Source organism: Carex rostrata, chromosome 9, assembly GCF_964058835.1.
Source record: "Carex rostrata chromosome 9, lpCarRost1.2, whole genome shotgun sequence".
Classification (NCBI taxonomy): domain Eukaryota; kingdom Viridiplantae; phylum Streptophyta; class Magnoliopsida; order Poales; family Cyperaceae; genus Carex; species Carex rostrata.
Genome location: NC_135926.1, coordinates 8,288,081 through 8,304,302, shown reverse-complemented (window position 1 = coordinate 8,304,302; position 16,222 = coordinate 8,288,081). Strand labels below are relative to the sequence as shown.

The window sequence follows — 16,222 nt, the reverse complement described above, 5'->3', positions numbered from 1 at the left end:
TACAATGTATCTGTGATGTTTAGGCTTGGTTCTAGAGCGATTTTATTTAGAAAAAGCAAAATACCTCTCACGAAAGCAGAATTGTTGGGATGGATTTTCAAAAGTTAATCTCCACCGCACTGACGGTGCAATGTGAGATTAATTGGAGATTTGTTTCTCATCGTCAGGAGTAAAATTTAAAAACTTGAATAAAGGAAGCTAAATTATAAAATAGATAATATGTGAAAAAATAAAAATAATGTAGTTACTAAAACTTGAACTCAAAATCTTTCAAATATAAAATAAAACTATAACAATTAGGTTACAAATATGAGGAGGAATCCAATTACACCCCTTTTTGGTGACACCGAATTACACTCTCCATTTTTAAAGTTTTAAAATTCCAAACAGTTGATCCAAACCGTTCAACATAATGGATATGTTAAAATGTGCTTGCAGATCAAATTTTATATTTTTTGGAATTTTTTTACTATTTATTAAGTATTTAACAAAATCACTATATTCAGATCGTTGAATTTTTGTACCCATCTTAATAAATAGTACAAAAATTCAGAAAAATGTAAAATTTGATCTGCAAGCACATTTTAACATATCCGTCAAGTTGAACGGTTTGGATCGACTATTTGAACTTTGTAAACATAGAGTGTAATCTAATGTCACCAAAAAATGGTGTAATTGAATCCCTCCTCTACAAATATATATATTTATCCTTTTATAAGAGAGAGCTAAAGTATATATATACGAACTTTGAAAAAATGAAAATTCAATATACATAATTAAAATTTCAAAATTATAGAGATAAATAGTCACCTTTGACTAAGCTATAGATCCACCTCTCCTTACCGTACCATTGATAATCTCCCACCATATATACTATTGATGCGGTGAGAAATCTCCTTCTCATCTTTCACCAAACCATTGGCAGGATGAAGATGTTTTTCTCAAAACATAGGCCGAACTATAATATCTTGATGGTAATGATTGATATTTAAAATGCACATTGTGATGCTACAAAATAGAGCTCTAACTAGATATCTAAAAACTTCATGATGTGAATTAATATTTGATCTAGTGATAAAGATAATATCCTCCATGTAAAAAGTTGCAGGTTCGAAATCCAGATAGGAGAATTATTTGTGGATATTAAATAGTTTGGTGTCTTGACCTCCAATCTTTACTAAAAAAAATATCAAGACGTGACTACATGCTTCACGACACGGAACAACATGTGTGCTAGTCGCATGTCGTGACTCATGTGTCACGTGTCATGACCATCTTTTGAAACTTTGACACGGCATGACACGCGAAAGATTTGGTCACGATACGTCACGTCACGTGGTAACACAAGTCACGTATAATTAGGACCGTTAGATCTTGATTGAATGGTGAATGTTGAATAAACTAATTTAAATTATGAAAAAAAATAGTTAAATATGACCAAACGTGACCAATCACGTTTGGACACGTCACGTGTGGTTACGGTGTGACTAACGTGCTGTGATCATCCTTTCAAATTTAGTCACAGCACGTAAAAATCATATTTGATTACGGCATGACACGTTACGTAATTTAGATCCGTAGCTCTAACAATAGAATACAAGTTAATATTTAATATTATATGAAGAAACTAGACTATAAAAAAGATTTTAAAAAATTAATTAAATTTGAATATACATAATTAAAAAAATCTAAATTTAAATTTGAATATACATAATTAATTTAAATTTAAATTTAATTTAGATCGGTGCGCTCTGTTTTCCGTGAAATTGATTTCCGTTGCATATTCAAACCTGTTCGAACTACCCTACCGTTGTAACGGTCCATGTACCGTTGCAACAGTCAGCACCACTTACTTCCTTTTTGACAACACTCTATAAATAGAAGCTATGCCAAGGTTTGGATTGACACTCTAGCCGCCCCCAACTTCAATATTTCGTATTTACAGATCTAGAGAAAGTCATTGTTGCTTGTGTACTTAAACTTCAATACTCACAATCAATCTCAAGCTTATTCAATCAATTAAACAACTCCTAGAGTGATCCTACATGATCAAACCATTTACTACTTCGAGCCTTTGTGCTCACCCAGCAATCCTTGAGTCCCTCGCGAATCAGATTGTCTTCCTTGTGCCTTTAGTGCTCCTTGTTCGGGCCGTGTGATTTCCTAGAAGATTGTAAGGGTTCACTAGTTCCACTTTGTAATCCTTTCTCATTGGGTAAAGAAAGGTGTGTCATCTCGAAGGTCACAGACCCCGGAGACGTAGGTGCTAGTGCCGAACTCCGTAAACAACTCTTGTGTCAAGTGTCTCTAAACTCTACTCTTTACTTTATTTGTTTTATACTTTTAGTTTATGACAAAGTTATTATAAATTTCCGCCAAGAATAACTTTATAACACACTTGAACTTTATAACTTAGATTAAAATTTAAAAATGTCCTATTCAGATGTCTTTGGGACCAACATATAATTACCTTTTAAATAAATCTCGAGCACACTTTTCAAGTATTTAATGCCTAACTTTCATTTTCAGAGCTCATTCCAAGTATTTAAAGCTTTGTTTATAATCTTTTACCTATTCGCAAGTTTTTAAACTTCTATCTACAAGCATTTAAACCATAAATTCGTATAGTTTTAACTTCTAACTACTTTTGTATTTAAGCCAAAAAAAAGAAAATATTTCTTTCACCCACTCTTTTTTCACTTATCATTCTTGTCTATTTTTCCGACAATCCATGATGAATTTTGCAAATCTAAAAATACGGAGTTTTCTACTCGATTGTCTCTTTTTTCAAACCTCAGTCAACAACCTTTTTAAATCTGACATGGAAACTATTTTAAATGCTTGACAGAGTTGTAGGCAGAGGTTTAAAGGCTTGTGAAGCAAAATAAAAAAAATTTAAAAAAAATTAAGGATTCTACATAGAAGTTTAAATGCTTGACACTAGTACTTTAAACAGTTATAGACAAAAGTTTAAAGGCTTGACACAAGTACTTTAAAAGGTTGTAGACGGACGTTTAAAAGCTTGATTGTAGTGTTTAAATGTTTGAGTGTACTACTTTAAACACTGATACTATATGATCGACATCAGAGGTTTAAACAATTGAACATAATAGTTTAAATGGTAGATATCAGAGGTTTAATTGGTTGTAGGCTGAAATTTAAAAGTTTGAGAATTTAAAGTGCTCATGGACTTTACTTAAAAAAATGACTTGAAAATAACTCAAAAATATTTTTTCATGGATCTCATTTGAAAGAGAAATTCGAATAGAAAATATTTGTACTTTTATATTCGCAAAATTTAATCACGGATTGTCAGAAAAATAGACGAGAATAATCAGAGAGAAAAGAGGTGAATTTTTTTTTTTTGTTTGAAGACAAAAGTAGTTACGAGTTAAAATTATCCAGATTTAAGATTTAAATATTTGCATATAGAAGTTTAAAAGCTTGCAAGTAGCATTTTCAAATATTATAAACATAATTTTAAAAATTTAGATATAAGCACTAAAAATAAAAGTTAGACAAAAAAAAAAGTTGGTTAAACTAGTTAGGAGAAGCGCTCGAGTATGATAGCTTGAAGAGCGAGAACATTTCTCTTAAATAAATTATGTACTACATTTACTTTATATTATACCTGATATATTTCTCAAAATCCATATTATCCTAATAACCAAGTTATTTACTATTATATCTGATATATTTCTCGTTTACTTTATATTCATTTCGATAAAATATAAGTTATAAGGTGCTTGCACTTTTTTATGTAAAGATGAAGTCAAAAGTTTTTTATTTTAAATATTCACCAGAAATTCTCAGCCAGATTTTGAATATAAGACCTTTTACGTAAAAAATGTGGCCTTGGACATTGGACAAAAGACTGATCCTTGCTTTACAATTTGTTAATGTTCGAAAGCTCCAGGTCACAAAATATTAGGTGATCTCCCTCATTTTTTTTTTCAAATTAAAATACTATATATCAGCCTGAATTCCGTAATAAGGTTAAATGATTCACTAACACGATAAGTCAGTTTTTGTGCAAATTTATAATATCGGAATGCATATACAAGTATACAACACTTTACATGCCTCATTGATATTTTTATTTTGAATTAATTCAAACCTCATTGTAAATCATATGGTAACCGAAATACCATTTATCACAAAATCCTATGAAACTGCTTGCATAGTTTATGTACAAGATATGTCATTGAAAATGCATTTACAAGCACATTGTTTGCATCTATTAGTCCTATTTTAATCAAATTGAACCTCATTTCAAATAATAAAATCATCAAAATTAACACTTTCTCCAAATATTATCATATACCTGATTGCACAATTAATTATAAAATACTCTTAGAGAACTGCAATACCCTAAAACACAATTTACAGTATACAAGAGCAGTGTGCCAAGACTAATTTTTTAACAATGTAAAACCAAAATCAGAGTAAAGATGAGCACAATGAAGCATTCAAAACTTCAGAAAAGGAGCAAGTGAACTGAACCTAATTGTAGAACAAAAGTTGTTTCTGACAGATTGACATTTAATCCATCACATATTTGACTTCCTCTCCCATCTTTCCTTTGTATCAAGCCTGTCAAAAATGGCATTAGCATTATTTTATCATATTATATAATTTTCTACAAGGGGAAATTTTTGTAAGGTTACCACCCATAATAGTTTACAATTTTACTACTCACATACAATACTTGATCGACTCGAGTATAATAATATTGGAGTTTTGGAGATTGGTAATCCTGTCTACTGACAATTACCCAATCTGTTCCTGTCAGGATCTGACCACCAGTACAACAACACAAAATTAAGCTACAAGCACATATTAATAAACTCCTCCAATTTTAGATCCATTAAAAATCTTCACATTACAGTAGAGATTAAAAAACATGTATTATAAATTATTTTATTTATCTGAATAAAACCTACCCCCAATGTAGCTTCCTTTTGTACTTCTGAGGCACAGGTTCTGGTTCCTCCTAAAAACAGCACACACAAACACAAAAAACTTACAATCATAGAACATCTAAATAGTAATTCTAAGATCATAAATATTATATGAAAACGAGACAGAAACACAGATCAACAATTAGCCAACGTTTTACCAATTTAGCAGGTTCAAAATTTTGAGGTCTCTTTGGCTCTATGCATTTAATAGGCATAGAAGCATCCTTGTTAACTTTGGGTCCGATCTCTACATATGGCCTCTTGCGTGTATTTGAGTTGCCTGCATGTAAAAGATAGAGGCTGAAATTAGAACACGAAAAATCTGGCCAACCAGAACAACCGGCATATGGGACATGAACCAGCCCCAACCAACTCTCTCTAAAAGCCAACCAAAAACATGACCAGACCACCCACAATCATGTCCTACCTGAAACTGACCCAACAAGCTGGCACCAACCTGACTAGAAATCTTAACCCAATTGACCAGGCAAAACAAGAATGCGGTCACTAGTTTATTCAAAAAAAAGAATGCGGTCACTTGGAACCAGAATAACTAGAACTGAATGACGAGAGACCCAAAAACATCAGACCCACATGACCCAAATAGGTCACATAAGCCTGAACCCAAATAGTTCTGACATAAACCTTCACTTGATTGGCTCATTACCTCCAATTAAAAAGCTGTTCTTGTAGACAGCAAAGTAAATATTACATACAAAACGAAAGGGATGAGACAAGGTATCACCTTTTATATTTATTTTTTGGTTGTTTGTCTCTTTAATCTGCAACAGCTTCTGATTCAATTCCTGTCAGGAGTTAATACCAAGTTTAACACAGCATGAAAGTCTGGAAGACCATATCTTCCTTATTGCATGCCAGTACTGTTACAGGAAGGACTGCCTCATTTGGTGATTTGAGATGTAAATGTTCTCAGTAAAGCATTCAGGTATTGGTACAGTATGTACAAGCACTGGCAGGAAATGGCCTTTGTTGGGCTTTTTGTTCTTAACATAACTATGATTAAAATCATCCGTCCTGCACTATTCTCCAAAACGCAATAGAACAGAAGCTGGAACAAAAAAAAACCAAAAATGAAAAGGTTCTGTTCGATATAGACAGATATCCCACTGTACCAGTCTTAGCTTGTAAGATAGTGTGATCTGAAATAGGTACGGTAAGTCCGAACAGTGATCCAAAGTAGAATGCAAAACAATTGTAGCATTAGAATTACTACAGAGAAGGGGAGACAGAAAGAGAGATGGACCTTGAATTTGTCTATTTGGGACTGAGTAACCTTGGATTTGGAATTAAAGGCGGGAGTTGTCGCCAGAGATGCCTTTCTCTTCTCCTCTTCTTTCTCCGTCTCTTCTCCCATTCTCTCAAATCTCAATCGCACTGGTTTTGTCACAAGGAAAAAGGCTGCTTAAAGTTTAAAGAAAGAATCGCACTGGTTTTTGTTCAAATAAAGAAATTTGGGCTTTGTATTTGGTTTCTTCACGATGTCCGCTTCGAAAGAATTTATGACGCGTTTTTTCCTTCCCTTTTTGTAATGGAAACGTGAAATCAATCTGGGCCGGAAACATTTACAGCCCGGGAATTCTGATCGCATGCAACTAGGGGTGTTCAAACGGTTCGGTTTAATCGGTTTTGAACCGAACCGAATTAGTTCGGTTTAAATGGTTCGGTTATTTCGGTTTATTGGATCGGTTCGGTTGGCTTTCAAAACCGAATTATAACTTCGGTTCGGTTCGGTTTGAAAAATTTCAAAACTGAAATAACCGAACCGACCGAACTTTCATATAATATGAATTTGATCGGAACCACCCCGGTTTATTTTTTAATACTCCGGTTTATTTCTTAATCAATTGCTTTAAATACTTGGTTTATTTCTAAATATCTTAGTTTATTTCTTAATACTCCGGTTTATTTCTTAATATACTTCGGTTTATTATAAATCAATTATTTCAAATAAAAAAATTAATATATTTCGGTTTGAACCGAACAAACCGAAATAAAACTTCGGTTCGGTTTGGTTCGGTTGCAATGCTAATTCGGTTCGGTTCGGTTCTATTTTTAAAACCGAATTATAACTTTGGTTTGCCAAGTTCGGTTCGGTTTCAACCGAACCAAACCGATGAACACCCCTACATGCAACCGGAATTATTTTAGCGTATTTGGAGCGGCCATACTAAATTGTTGCTAGTTTGTCACGGTCACGCATTTGTCATCGCATTCGCATATGATTAAAATTTCAAACATAGGTTTACGTAACTTTTTGGATCGAATATGTATATGAAGGTGCCTTTTTCTTATCCCAAATAGGCAGGGATCGTCGAGTATTAAAAACACAAACTATACTACAATCTGGAAGGCTAACATCCCTCTTAAAATCAAGGTTTTCTTATGGCTTTTTAAACAGGATAGAATTCTTACCAAAGTTAACTTAACACATAGGGGGTGGCATGGGAATACAACTTGTTGTTTCTGTAATATAGAAGAAGAATCCACCAATCACCTGTTTATTACCTGCCCATACACCAAAGCTATATGGTCTTGGATAGCTACTCATAATGGTTTCAATTTTAATTGTAGCAATACAGAGGATCTATGGTTGATTGACTATTGTATACCCCTTAAGGACAGATTATTAGTAGAATTAGTTAGGGCAGCTACCCTTTGGTCTATTTGGCTGACTAGAAATAAAGTCTGTTTTGAAAATATAACTGTTCCTTCCCTTCAAACCATAGGTACTAACATAATATCACTGGCTTCCTATTGGTGTAAATCAAGGAATGATGAGTCGTATTTTAAATTGAGCTTAATTTTGCCAATGGATGTTTATGATTTGAATCAGGGGGGCAGTCTGACCCTTTTGCCGGTTTCAGATATCCAAGAAGGGAGCAATTTTCAGGTTTTAGAGGAAGAAGAACCTGGATCAGGAGAGAGGGATCTGTCACACTACCTAATAGCAAGAGTGGAGTCTGACTCTGACAACCACTCCAATCCAGATCCCATATCCTCTTCCCTTGAGGGCTCTTACATGGACTGCACTTCCTACGAATCCTCAGAGACAGATTCTATGTTTTCTTAAATAAAGTTGAAAACTTACAAACTTTCTATCTTATCGATGTTTTGTAATATGTTTCTGCTAAAAAACTGCCTTAGTAGTAGTGATGCTTTTGTAGTCAGTGTCAATGAGATTATAGCTCATTGCAATTTTGTAGCAAACATTTTGGTTTCTATATGAAACAGGTGAGGGATACCCACTTTTATCAAAAAAAAAAAAAAAGGCAGGGATCGTCGAATAGACACAACAAAAGGTATGCATACCTAGACCGGGGAAGGAATGGTTGAGATTGGATGCTCCTAGACAGATCTAATCTCTTTGTTTTAATTATATTTCTTAGGTTGTGTTTTAGAAACAACAGCATAGAGGAAGGAGAAAGAATAGGAAGTGAGGGATCAATGCTAATTTTATTCACGTTACATTTTAATCTGGAGGAAGGTTCTAACGTTCAATATCACAAATTAATATTAATGTATATTTTAAAATTTTAAACCAAAACGTCGAATATGAATTATTAATCTTCTTAATTTATATGAGATATAGGTTCACGTAAAATTTTATAAGTTTTAGAGTTAATTTATGCTAGAATAACTGGTTGGAAAATAAACTAATCTAATTTAGTGTGACAGATTGTGTGTAAATTTTTCAACCGCTTGATCTAGTATAAAATAAAATAAAAAATTATAAAATTTTAAGTGATGCGTTTTCATAAAAGCAAAGAAAAGTGGCAATTCATATTCAACATTATGGCTTCAAGTCTTGAATATGTCATGTTCGATCTAGATCATTTGACAAAAAAACTAGACCTTGTCCACGATCATTCTGTCCAAGTCCAAATTGGACTTGAACTAGCATTAGCCAATATATTTTTGTTTTCTTATTTTAAACTATATATCTTTTAAATACCAAATTAAATATAACTGAGTAATAGTATAGTCAGAGCCAGAGTCAGACTTTCAAACTATGAGGATCAAATGTGAATGAAAGTTAATTATATAAAAATTGCATGTTATAAATGAAGATCAATTTTACTATATCATGACATTTTAATCTAAATTATATTAAAAATTTACATAAATATCAAAATACAAAAAATAGAGATCAATTAACTTATTCATACAGCATGCTTCCACCTTTGAGCATAGCAGTTGTCTATTTTTTTTTTTGAAGGAAGATAGCAGCTGTCTATGAGTATGTATATTTGATTGTACCCAGTGGCGTAGCCAGGATTTGAGCCAGGGATGGGCAGAATAATCCAGGATTTGAGCCAAGATTTGACATGGGCCTTTTACTAGATAAAATTGACGAATTCTGTCACGCTCATTTGGATTATATTCAGATATAGGTGGCCTTAGGGCAGGATCAGAGGGAGGTTCTTGTTCAACAATATCAGCCTCATGTGATTCTTGTGAAGGTGAATCAATTAGAGATTTAGATGTCCTCTTATAGTACTTGTCCATCTTTGATACTCTAATAGACAGAAATTTAGGGTTTAGCTCAATTTTACAAAATCAACCTAAAGCGGGTATAAACAGAAATTTAGGGTATAAATTATGCAAATTGAGTAGAATGAAACAGAAATTTGGGTATAAATAGAAATTTCTACTCAATTTGGGTATAAACATAAATTTCTAATCAATTTGGGTATTATCCAATTTACGTAGAATGAAAACATATTTGTACTCAATTTTATCCAACTCGCTAGTCACTACTGATTTTATCAATTTATAAACATAAATTAAATAGAGTTAGGTTTCAAACCGTCAATCTGTCGCTAGAGCAGGGTCTGCCTCCATGAATCAGTGAGCAGGGTTGAATAGCTTCCGTGAATCGCCTCCGTGCTTTGCTTTGAATAGCCTCCGTGAATCGCCTCTGCTTCTTTCTTTTGAATCAGCGAAGGGTTGAACAGGCCGCGCCTCTGCTTCTTTCTATTGATAGGGACCTAAAAATCTCACCTCTCTTGTTTCTTTGAATGGGCCACGCCAAGGATAATTGGGCTTCTTGCACTTGATTGGAATTATTATATTCCTAAATTAGAGGTAGGAATTAATTGGGCACGCCAAGAGTTGTGGACTGCAGAGGTCAGAGGGAGGCAACAAATAATTTAGAGGTAGGCAAAGGCTGAAAATACTATATCTGGTCCAAAAAAAATCAATTTCCAGGGGTAGGCAATAAAAATTTACACTAACATTGCTTTTAAATTCATTTAAGTATATCATAATATTAAAATAATCAAAATATTAAATAACATATATCAAAAACAACTTTTCCAGATCCTTCTGTATAACATCTACAAGTTTATCTGTGTTTTGTGCATAAATATCTGCAATTGTGTTACGAAATTCAAGTATATTTTATGTTTTCTTTATTAAGGAATCTATATTTTTTTTGTGTTAGTTGGAACACTTCTAGGTTGGTGAATCAAAATCCTAACGTTAGGGTATGCTATCGGTCTAGTAATTGTTCCTCTTATTAGGATCAAAGATGTTAGGTGAACCAGACTGCGTGAGTTGAACTGTATGCTGGGCCCAGGCCCAGCTCGCCTCGTCCACAGAGCCGACCTCTACCTGGTCCATCAAACATCAAGCTAGAGCGAGTCAGTTGTCCAAAATCGTTCCGTGTATTAAGATTTATCTTCATAATGTAAAGGTTTGTTATCACGATTTACATGCTTATATTATTTTAATATTTTATTCAGAATGTTTGAAAACACGGGTAGATAGTTGTTGACCAAAAGATGTTCCTTAATAGCTATCCAAATACATGAGAGTTGTTTCCGTAATTTCCATCCTAAAACATGCCATAGTTGTGGAGAGATGATCGAAACACCAATATCTACAGAGAGAGCGCCACAAAATTACAAACTTGTGTTCATCTTTTATTTGGGGTCCCGGTTTTGACCGAGGAGATCCTTTGCGAAAAGCTTACTCGACAGTCGACACTCCTTTCCCCGAAATATTTTAACGAGAAAAAACTATTTCCAATCGATTCCCGTCTCCGACTACATCAACGCGAATCCTCTGCATTAACTCATTCTTTTGAATGAATCTCAACCGTTTAATTTTAAACGGAGTTAATTCGGTTCCTTCCTATAACATAGAGAGTCATTTAATATTATTACAGATCTAGTTTGTATGAATCTTAAAACATATCGGATTTTTGAGATGTATTTACTCAAAAGATTCTCTTTTGAGTTAATGCAGAGGATACGAATTCCGACTACATATCTCACTTTCATGTCCAAATTATTTGTCTTAAATATAAAATACTGATATGATTCTCGTAAAAATAGCGGTGATGCTATTAAACCTATAATTATTAAGATGGTTTTCATTGTTATTAACGATTTTTTTTTATAAAGAGACTAAAGCTCATTTCATTAAGGAAATAGATAACTTACAACCACATTGTTTTTAATTCTAATTACAAAATATAAAACCCTAACAATATTATTCTGCATCTCAACTAGCAATATTCACACAAAAATAAAAAAAGAAATCATGCTCCACAGTAAATATAAGCCACACATTGAGGTTGGAGGTAAGTCTAATATGAGCAAAATTTGACAAGTTTGCCCACTATTTGCATCTAAAAGTCTTCATCTTCACGAGTAACTATCTTATTCTCTTCCACACCAATAGAGGTCTGAATTCCTTCATTCAGCTCCATCTGGGTGCCAACTAGCAATAGGTAATGCCTCCACAACCACTGATAACCACAGAGCTGTAGAGTCCTTCACCTTATATTTCACTTGACCTGACTAATAATGAACAAGAGATATGATTAGCAAAATGATTTGTCTCACTTTTTTTTTCTTACCTGATCCAAAGCAAAGTTCATTTCTATATTTTCAAATTGTCCAATATATTGCACTGAACACCAAAAGCAAAGCAGATTGCGAGTAGAAGGTAGCTAATTTGCAAACTTAATAATATTTGAGAATCTAGTCCACTACAAACTGACATTCTGACAAGAACTCATAAAAAAAAAGATTTGTTTTGTAAATTCACAAGTACCAAACAAATGGTTAACACTTTCTAGTTGTGTACATAATTGACATGTAACACTTCCATTCCATGTTTTTTTTTTTTCTCCGAAGACTATCAGTTGTTAAAATTCTATTTTTATTAGCTAGCCACATAAAGATTCTAATTTTTAGTACCCTATGTTTGTTGTCTTTTGAAGTCCTCGACTTGTTCATTTGATTAGATTTGCAAAACATACATAATTGCATTTTACAGTTTTCATTCTTGAGACATTGTGCAGGTTCATGACAACTCAAGATTCAATAAATACACATCGATGATGAATTAATGAACTGCAAGATAACATCAAGGATGTAGTCATGAAGCACAAGATATTGGATAACAAAAGCATCAACTCAAGATTAAGGACAATCAATATGTAAAATTAGTAAAATAAGCTTGATACTGACCTAAGTGAGGCCTACCGTTGCAACGGTCCAGGAACCGTTGCAACGGAATAAATAAATTCGCAAAATGTGCTGCACCGGTATAAATCGATTATAACTGGCACTGAATGGTCGCAAGTCAGAGACTTTCATCATGGGGACCGTTATCATGGTCCCTACAGTTGCAATCCAAACCATTTCAAATTATCCTACCGTTGTAACGGTCCCTGTATCGTTGCAACGGTCAGCACCAGATACTTCCTTTTTATCAGTTCTCTATAAATAGAAACTATACCAAGTTTTGGATTGACACTCTAGCCGCCCCCAACTTCAATATTTTGTATTTTCAGATCTAGAGAAAGCCATTATTGCTTGTGTACTTAAACTTCAATACTCACAATCAATATCAAGCTTATTCAATCAATTCAACAACTCCTAGAGTGATCCTACGTGATCAAATCTATTACTACTTCGAGCCTTGTGCTCACCTAGCAATCCTTGAGTCCTCGCGAATCGGATTGTCTTCTTTTAAGCCTTTAGTGCTCGTGTTCGGACCGTGTGACTTCCTAGAAGATTGTAAGGGCTTACCAGTTCTACCTTGTAATCCTTTCTCATTGGGTAATGAAAGGCACGCCATCTCGAAGGTCGCGGGCCCCGAAGAGGTAGGCGTTAGTGCCGAACTCCGTAAATAACTCTCGTGTCAAGTGTCTCTAAACTCTACTATTTACTTTACTTATTTTACATTTTAGTTTAGAACATAGTTATTCTAAGTTTCCGCAAAAAATAACTTATAGACATGCTAGATAATTTAATTTAGATTAAAAGTTTTAAAAATGCCTTATTCATCCCCTCTAAGTGCCTATGGACCAGCAATGTTGAGTTCTATGAAATGTAAGTGCATCTCCTTGAGTGATAATCATTGTTTGAAATGTTATATCAGGGTTTGTACATATAACAAACAAAAAAGGAAATCTTGATACCGTAGAGCAATTTTGTTACCAAATATCATATCAAAAAAGGATATTGGTATGCATACCAGGTTCATATGCTACTTGTCCTCTGCTATAGAAATTTACATATGATTTGATCAATTTTGTTAATCACACCCACGAGTATTTTATATACCGAAAAAAAATAAAGAGGTACTGCTGCTAAAACTGAATTCAACAAAGTAAGTCTCTCTCTTGTGAATGGCATACTACCCTTCCAATTTTGTAAAAATAATTCTATCTTATCAATTAAAAAAGACCATTTAGCTTGTCTCAGTTTTTTGAGTATGTAAGGGCAATCCTAAATATTGTAGAGGAAATGTAGCATGATTACATTTAAAATATTAAGCATAGTAAGATACATATGTGATATTGAATAAGATACATATAAGTTTTAGAATAGTTCACTTCAATTTTATATAGTGATTCAAAAGCTAGAAGTGATTACCATGCCTTTTTCTATATTACTTTCTTCAGTTTTTAAAGACATAATAGCAGTTAGTGTATGGATGATTATCTATATCATTTGGTCCTAAATCATGTAGTGTATTAGCATGCTTATCTTTGTGAAAGATTTTACTTAGTGTATCAGCAGCAAAAATGTAGAACTTTTACAAGAGATCTACTATTAAAATTTTAAACAAGTAACATCTTACACAAAATATATTGTCCTTACCACTAGCCAAAATATATTGTCCTTACCACTAGCAAAAATGTAGTAATTTGATAAAGTTGTAATTTTACATTTATTGTTACAAAACTATAGTACGAGCTCATGAGCATGTTACGTATTTATATTTGTATTGTCATGTCAGAATCAAAATATTTAGATCATATTATTTTTTTTAAATTAAATATTTTGTAAATTTTTTTATTTTAAATTGACTCTCCACGCGATACTTATTTTAAAATTCTTAATTACGTATTTTTAAATTTATTAACGACAGTCGACAGATGCGAAAGAATGCGAGACGAATTCTGGAGAAGAATAATTTGGTCCAAATTTTATTTTAACGAAAAGCTCTTCTTTCTCGAAGGAAGCAAAGCAAGCAAAAAGCTGGATCCAAAACACATTATCACAGCTGTTATCCTCTGCAGGACTGAATAACTGTAAGAATGTGCAATTCGAAAAAAAAAAAAAAAAGTGCTCGTTAGACAATTGGACGGATACAAGGAGCCAAGTCAGCCAACCGTGGTCCGTGGAAGACCTGGAATGTGCGAGCCATGTGTGTACGCTATGACAGGAAAATGGCGGCCGGTGTTGGTTTTCTGTTAATTTGGCTTTAACTTGACCAGTTGGTCAAATTGATTTGATTTGATTTTAAAATAATATTAGTTTGACTTTCAATTTACGTTTACGATTTAGTTTGAAGAACTAATAATCAGATATGAATGAAGTAATATTAGTTCCGCCTTATGTAGGATATATGTGCCCATCAGCCAATCAACTTCTGTTTTCAAACCTTCGACTATGGTCAAAGGTTGTTAATGTTCTGTTAGTGTTTCTGTTAAATATGTTTGTTAGAAGAAGGGAAGTTGTCAGATGAGTTGTCAGGAAATGTCAAGCCTATTTTACAAGACTATAGAAAAGACCTGTGTGTAATTGTAATCGACTATTAGCACAATTTGTACAAAATCTTACTAGCTACTATTAAGTTAAAAAAAGAAAAGAAATAATAATAATAATAATAATAGTAATAGTAATAGTAATAGTAATAGTAATAGTAATAGTAATAGTAATAGTAATAGTAATAGTAATAGTAATAATAATAATAATAATAATAATAATAATAATAATAATAATAATAATAATAATTGAAAGGAAATCAATACAAAAACATTTGTTCATACTCCATGTACTCCTCTTTACACTAAAACACAAACTTTTTAAAAATAATACGTAATTTTAACTGCTTAATTTTATACTAAATTTAATTTGAAAGTTTTAAACTTTTACATGTACACATCATTTGTAAGTTAGATTTCAATAATTTGAATTTGCAAGTTAATTAAAAAAAAATTAGAGTTGAATTCAAAAGGAACTTGATAAACTTAAAAACACCTTAGTTTTATTTCTAAACATTTGTTAATTCTCTTTACACTAAAACACAAACCTTTTTAAAATAACACGTTTTATTAGTTACGAGATCATCTATTTGTATTTAGTATAAGTTTTCTTATTCTCGATAATTATCATTAATTTGATTCCGTCGGAATTAGTTGAATACCCTTTGCAATTGAACTTGTCAATTTTTAACCCATTTATTCTGTAAACTAAATAATAACTTTTAAAAATAATAATGATGATAACAATTCATGTAAAGATAAAAATAATATATAATAATAACTGAACTAGTGGGACAATGAGAACACTATTTGGAGGTGGAACTAAAAAATTTAAATAGGAAATACTAAAATGCATAATATAAAAAAAAAGGTAAAAATAATGTAGTCACTAAGAATTGAACTCCAAATATTGTCCCTATTAAATAAATATCTAATTACTAGACTATAAGAACAAATTTGTTATTTAATTAAAAAAATGTTGAATGATATATAAATTTTACAAAACAAATATATAATTAAATTTTAATATAAATAATTAAGATTTTTAAAATCACGAGACTTTAAGCACTCTTGACATACATCTAGTCTAGTCATCTAGATCCGTCCGTGTTAACCATTTATGACAGAATTACTTTTTTAAATAAGTGCACCGTAAAGGAAAGATGGAAAGATAAATAACTTCCCATCAAAAAAAAAAAGAAAAAAGATAAATAACTAACATCCAAAA

The 16,222-nt window shown here is 32.4% G+C and overlaps 1 protein-coding gene across 2 annotated transcripts; it reads right to left on the bottom strand.

Annotated features, from left to right (window-relative positions):
- Positions 1-4,270: 4,270 nt before the first annotated feature.
- LOC144559823 (uncharacterized) lies at positions 4,271-6,384 on the bottom strand. Of its 2 annotated transcripts, none has more exons than XM_078308957.1 (5): positions 6,226-6,384; positions 5,707-5,767; positions 5,113-5,241; positions 4,944-4,993; positions 4,271-4,593 (listed from the first exon to the last, which is right to left on the bottom strand). In XM_078308957.1, exons 1-5 carry the CDS (start codon positions 6,334-6,336, stop codon positions 4,588-4,590), a joined length of 357 nt encoding a protein of 118 aa, XP_078165083.1. In that variant the 5' UTR covers positions 6,337-6,384; the 3' UTR covers positions 4,271-4,587. The 2 variants fall into 2 exon arrangements, with proteins under 2 accessions (XP_078165083.1, XP_078165082.1); XM_078308956.1 differs by having other exon boundaries at positions 5,120-5,241.
- Positions 6,385-16,222: the final 9,838 nt, after the last annotated feature.

What these genes read in the sequence shown, in the direction of transcription:
- LOC144559823 (XM_078308956.1), bottom strand. Translation starts at nt 6,336, where the DNA reads ATGGGAGAAGAGACGGAGAAAGAAGAGGAGAAGAGAAAGGCATCTCTG. An exon ending in CCCAAATAGACAAATTCAAG is followed by an intron (nt 5,768 to 6,225) that starts GTCCATCTCTCT and finishes AACTCCTGACAG; the next exon opens with GAATTGAATCAGAAGCTGTT. An exon ending in CCAAAAAATAAATATAAAAG is followed by an intron (nt 5,242 to 5,706) that starts GTGATACCTTGT and finishes TTTTACATGCAG; the next exon opens with GCAACTCAAATACACGCAAG.